Here is a 5,344-nt window from a genome sequence, read left to right on the forward strand (position 1 = left end):
CACAACAAAGGTTCAATAAGGTCGGGGTTTTTGAGCTGGACCAGGTCTAATGTGGTCCAGTTGCCTAAAAAATTATGAAAATGGACTTTGTTGACGTTTCACAAATCAGAAAATGGTTTCACAAATCCCAAACCTGTTTTAAACATTCTTCTGTTAGTGTAGAACAATCTAATCCTGGTTTGAAGAGTCTAGGTGTTGTGCTTTTTGAGCTGGACCAGGTCTAATGTGGTCCAGTTGCCTAAAAAATTATGAAAATGGACTTTGTTGACGTTTCACAAATCAGAAAATGGTTTCACAAATCCCAAACCTGTTTTAAACATTCTTCTGTTAGTGTAGAACAATCTAATCCTGGTTTGAAGAGTCTAGGTGTTGTGCTTTTTGAGCTGGACCAGGTCTAATGTGGTCCAGTTGCCTAAAAAATTATGAAAATGGACTTTGTTGACGTTTCACAAATCAGAAAATGGTTTCACAAATCCCAAACCTGTTTTAAACATTCTTCTGTTAGTGTAGAACAATCTAATCCTGGTTTGAAGAGTCTAGGTGTTGTGCTTTTTGAGCTGGACCAGGTCTAATGTGGTCCAGCTGCCTAAAAAATGATGAAAATGGACTTTGTTGACGTTTCACAAATCAGAAAAAGCTTTCCCAAATCTCCAAACTATAAATATTCTACTATTAGTGCGGAATAATCTTACCCAGGTTTGAAGAGTCCTGTAGATTTTGAGTTAGAGCAGATAAACATGCTCAAGGAAGTGAAAAATTAGTTGTAATATTCCTTTAGTCATTTCATCGGAAGCTGGAATCGGAAGGTAACTTCAGCTTAATAGTTTAGACTTGGCCTGCGGCGGCCTCTGTCCTGCAGATACAGTTTTGTTATAGAACAAATAAAGGCATTAGAACTTGTTTATGCATGGAAATTTTGAGTTGAGATCCGAATACTATCATGCATTATCTTTTTATATATTTTAAGCAAAATTATGTCAATAGCCTTCAGAACAACAGTTGTTTGGAAGATGTTTTTACATTACATCCTGCTTTCTTTAGCTGTTGAAATTAAACATGTAGGCCTATTTGTGTGTGCACTTCAGGTGCTGCTGTTTGAGTGCAGCAAACTGTTTTTGTATTTCGAACTTCACCTTTTTTTTTTTTTGCCGAATTGTAGCTCAGTCGAAATTAACACAACACAAACGAATAAAACTAAAATGAAASGGATGCTGTGCTGATAAACGCATCAGAATAGATCTCGCGATAATTCRTTTGGCCTCTCATTATTCATTTGTCTCTATTATGTCACACTTTTAGTTTTACACCATGCATGATTCTAAACGTATTTTATAGATATTTGTTTTTGTGGGTACGGAAATGTTTATGACTGGATAATCGTTAATTTATTTTCAATCCGTATTTGTAACAAGGTTGGAATTGCGAAATCTCGCGAGATTTGAACGAGTTTGATTGAATGCCACGTCTGACTAGAAGCATCAAGGCTGGCAGAAATATTAGACTTTTGCACGAAGGACAGAGAGTTGATTATCTGCACAACAAATCGTGATATTTGGCACTATCCGGTAAGATTAAATTGTGTGTGCTTTTAAYCGTATTCCGCATTTTATAGCGAAAATCGTTTAGCAACAAGCTAGCTCATGGGTTGGTTAGCTTGCTAGCAGGATGTCTAACAACTTGTTGAAGTTAGTGATTAGTGTTTGGTGATCGGCTTTCACTGTTTACTGTGAGATAAACGTTGACTCTTTGTAAAGAAAATCAAAAAGATGATCTGCTTTATCTCTACACCCTGCGCATGAAGGTAAACCTGTAGGTAAACAATCAAAACACAAAGCTAGCTACCTGATAGGAAACCTATCTGTCCAACATTAACATTATAAACAGACGTATTGAATAAGCATGTGCTCAAAGCWGCTGCTTATTCACCCACTGTATCTTTATTATAGTTTTATACAGCATTATAATGTGGAGAGACTGAGAGTGAACCATCTAATAATCAACTTTAATGTAGCAAATGTTCTRATTGCTGCACAGACTATTGTTTATAAGCAAGATGTGGGGAAAAAACGCTGTTTTAGACACGTTTCTAATGATTACCAGACACTTTCTTAATCTTTGTGTAATGTTCCCATTGGAAGATGAAGTCACATGATTTCCTGACAAATACACAGGAGCCAACAGTTGGAGGTGCAGGAAGAAGTTCTGTAACACTTAAACATGATTAAACTCGTCTTCTGTAGCTGTTTCTGTGCCTCATTAAAACTAAATAAATCACACAASATGAAACTGACAGATGCAAACACTTTTCTTTTTTACCCAATAAAGTGCTTTGGATTTCAGATACGTAAAACTTTTGTCTCCTTTTTTTGCTACAGAGAGTAATATGGGATGTGTACGTGTGCTGGCACTGACACTMGTCACGTCTGTAGTACTGCTGTTAGCCTGTCAATCTTCCTCCGCGCATAGCCATTCCCATGGTGACCACGGACACGGCCACTCCCATGGCGAGGATGATCACCACGGACACTCTCATGGCCCTGAGGTGAAGATGTTCCACGGAGCGAGCAAGTGGAGCGCTGAGGCCAACCTACCTCACCAAGAAGAGGAGCCTCATGGACATGATCATGGACACGCACACTCCCATGATCATGGACACGCACACTCCCATGATCACGGACACGCACACTCCCATGATCATGGACACGCACACTCCCATGATCATGGACACGCACACTCTCATGACCACGGACACGCACACTCTCATGACCACGGACACGCACACTCTCATGATCACGGACACGCACACTCTCATGATCACGGACACGCACACTCTCATGATCACGGACACGCACACTCTCATGATCATGGACATGGGCAGTCACACGGATCAGATAAGAGAAAGAGTGAAGCTAAAGGAGGGAAGAGGGACTTGGTGGAGCTCTGGACACAGGTGTGTTCAAAAGACCAGGAGTATCAGTCTGAATTTATCTGTCCTCCMTTCTGATAAATCTTTATTTTTCATATTCAGTTTGGGAACAAAACATTAAAACTTCTACAAACACAGCCACCCAAAAATCAATCTTACATAGAAAGCACAATTACTGTGTTTTAGGACATCCTGTTTTGTGTGTGGCTAAAATACAAGAGTCTGTTTTAAAAATATTTGAAAAGAAAGCAGTTAAATTTGTGTTGCTAAAAGTCTTTTCCCGCATGTTGTTAATACAGCACAATAAATGAACTTCTACTTCAGGTTTTTAATCAGGAACTGAGCAGTCTTCTCTAACTCCTGTTTTCTCTGAATTCTTTGTATTAATTTCATTCAATATTTTCTCTTTGCARGGAAAAAAAAAGCTCAGTTGTAAACTTCCTTTTATCGTTGTCTACAGGCTGTTGGAGCCACTCTGCTGATCAGCGCRGCTCCTTTCCTCATCCTGTTTCTGATCCCCGTTCAGTCCAACAGCGACCAACACCAGAACCTGCTGAAGGTGCTGCTGAGTTTCGCCTCCGGGGGTCTGCTGGGTGATGCTTTCCTCCACCTCATACCACATGCTCTTGGTAGGAACTTTGTTTTTTATAGTTTACATTATTTTATAAACCGTTTAGAAACAATTGCTTGTATGCAAAGTGGAAAATACTCTTAATTTCTCCCCTATTTTAAAACTTCACCTGGTTCTGATCYTGTTTAATTATAAAAGCTTAATCACGCTGTTAAATCCTTATTTACTGTTTATTTAATACAGAAGTTTAGTTTCTGTGGATTCAAACATTTGCTTTAAATATTTGAAATATTCTAGTCTTTTTGACATTTACTGCTTTTTTTGTCATTTTGTTTTGCATAGAGCCCCACTCCCATCATGGTGATGAAGATCATGGACACTCACATGCAAATGAAGACTCACATGGCCACGGTCACTCCCATGGTATGGTAGTCGTTGCTTTTTATSTAAGTGATAAAAACATGTATTGTGGTTCCAACCAGTTCTCCCTGTCCTCTCCCTCCACAGGAGCGGCCCACGGTCACCTGATGTCTGTAGGTTTGTGGGTTCTGGGTGGGATCATCGCCTTCCTGGTTGTTGAAAAATTTGTGCGTCTGCTGAAAGGAGGACACGGTCACGGTCACTCTCATGGTACACTGAAACAAATTCATGATTACATCAGCTCTCTTTAGACAGATTCGTATCTTAAATTGACCACCCTTCCTGTATCCCTTGTGTTACAATGGTAACCTGGAAAAACCAAGCCAAACAGCAGCTCCATAGAGAAACTTTTAGATTTTTTTTTTTTTTTTTTTTTTTTTTTTTCAAAAAAAAAATGAAAACTTTTTTATTTTTTTTTTTTTTTTGTGGATTCCGGGGTATGCAGGTAGCTGCAATGTTTAATTTGATCAGTAGATGTCACTACATTCAACACATTGAACTTCTAACCAAAAAGATTGAGTTATGGTGTTAGGGATGTGACTTTGCAACTCTTTGTTTATGTAACAGCTGCTYCTAAAGAAAAAGACAGTGATGGAGAAGAAGAGAAAGAAAAGAAGAARAAGAAAGAGGAGACRGGAAACAAAGATACAAAARTACCAAAGAAAGTGGAGAACAAGAGCACAGGTGAGCAAGTTTTTATTAGTGTGATGGTAGAAGGCATGTTAAACTCAGACGCTTCCTCTGGTGGTCAGATTGTGAACTGCAGCCTGATGACCATAAAGAAAATGTTACCATAATAACCCTTCAAACTTAAAAAAAAAGTTTTATTTCCCTTTTTAAAAATAGATATCAAGGTGTCGGGTTACCTGAACCTGGCAGCTGACTTCACACATAATTTCACTGATGGCCTGGCGATCGGAGCRTCGTTTCTGGTCGGACCAGCTGTGGGCTTCGTCACCACCCTGACAATCCTGCTGCATGAGGTCCCGCATGAGATCGGGGACTTTGCTATTCTTGTGCAATCTGGCTGCACTAAAAGAAAGGTAGTTAACAGCTTAGACTATACCAAAAATATTATGACACTTTATTATTAATAAGTAGTTAAAAACAGCACCAAAGTTATTAATAAGTAGTTAAAAATAGCACCAAAGTCAACAAAACTGCTGAACTAAAAGCCAAGCTAGGATAAGGTTATTTAAATGATTAAATGCAAGTTTATGCTTYGACTAATTTAATGTTGGCCTTTAGTGAACTCTTATTTTAGAACAAATTAATAACAAATTTTACGATTGATTTTATTTTTTTAACAGGAAAAGATTATTAAAAATCATGCCTGACTCAGCATAATTGCTGTTTTACAGCAGGTTCCTGTTCTGCAGCACATAAAACACTCAGAATAACAGCATCACAATCACATCATTATACAC

At 38.5% G+C, this 5,344-nt stretch overlaps 1 protein-coding gene across 1 annotated transcript in view; it reads left to right on the top strand.

Annotated features, from left to right (window-relative positions):
* Nucleotides 1–1,360: 1,360 nt before the first annotated feature.
* slc39a7 (solute carrier family 39 member 7) overlaps nt 1,361–5,344 on the top strand; it is a 6,005-nt gene continuing 2,021 nt past the window's right edge. The window contains exons 1-7 of the mRNA XM_014011311.1: nt 1,361–1,565; nt 2,376–2,950; nt 3,387–3,555; nt 3,840–3,920; nt 4,005–4,127; nt 4,485–4,601; nt 4,764–4,960. Of these exons, the coding sequence (XP_013866765.1) occupies nt 2,384–2,950; nt 3,387–3,555; nt 3,840–3,920; nt 4,005–4,127; nt 4,485–4,601; nt 4,764–4,960 (1,254 nt within the window). The 5' untranslated portion in view covers nt 1,361–1,565; nt 2,376–2,383. The remainder of the gene's footprint in view (nt 1,566–2,375; nt 2,951–3,386; nt 3,556–3,839; nt 3,921–4,004; nt 4,128–4,484; nt 4,602–4,763; nt 4,961–5,344) is intronic.

This window comes from Austrofundulus limnaeus, unplaced genomic scaffold, assembly GCF_001266775.1.
Source record: "Austrofundulus limnaeus strain Quisiro unplaced genomic scaffold, Austrofundulus_limnaeus-1.0 Scaffold79, whole genome shotgun sequence".
Classification (NCBI taxonomy): Eukaryota; Metazoa; Chordata; class Actinopteri; order Cyprinodontiformes; family Rivulidae; genus Austrofundulus; species Austrofundulus limnaeus.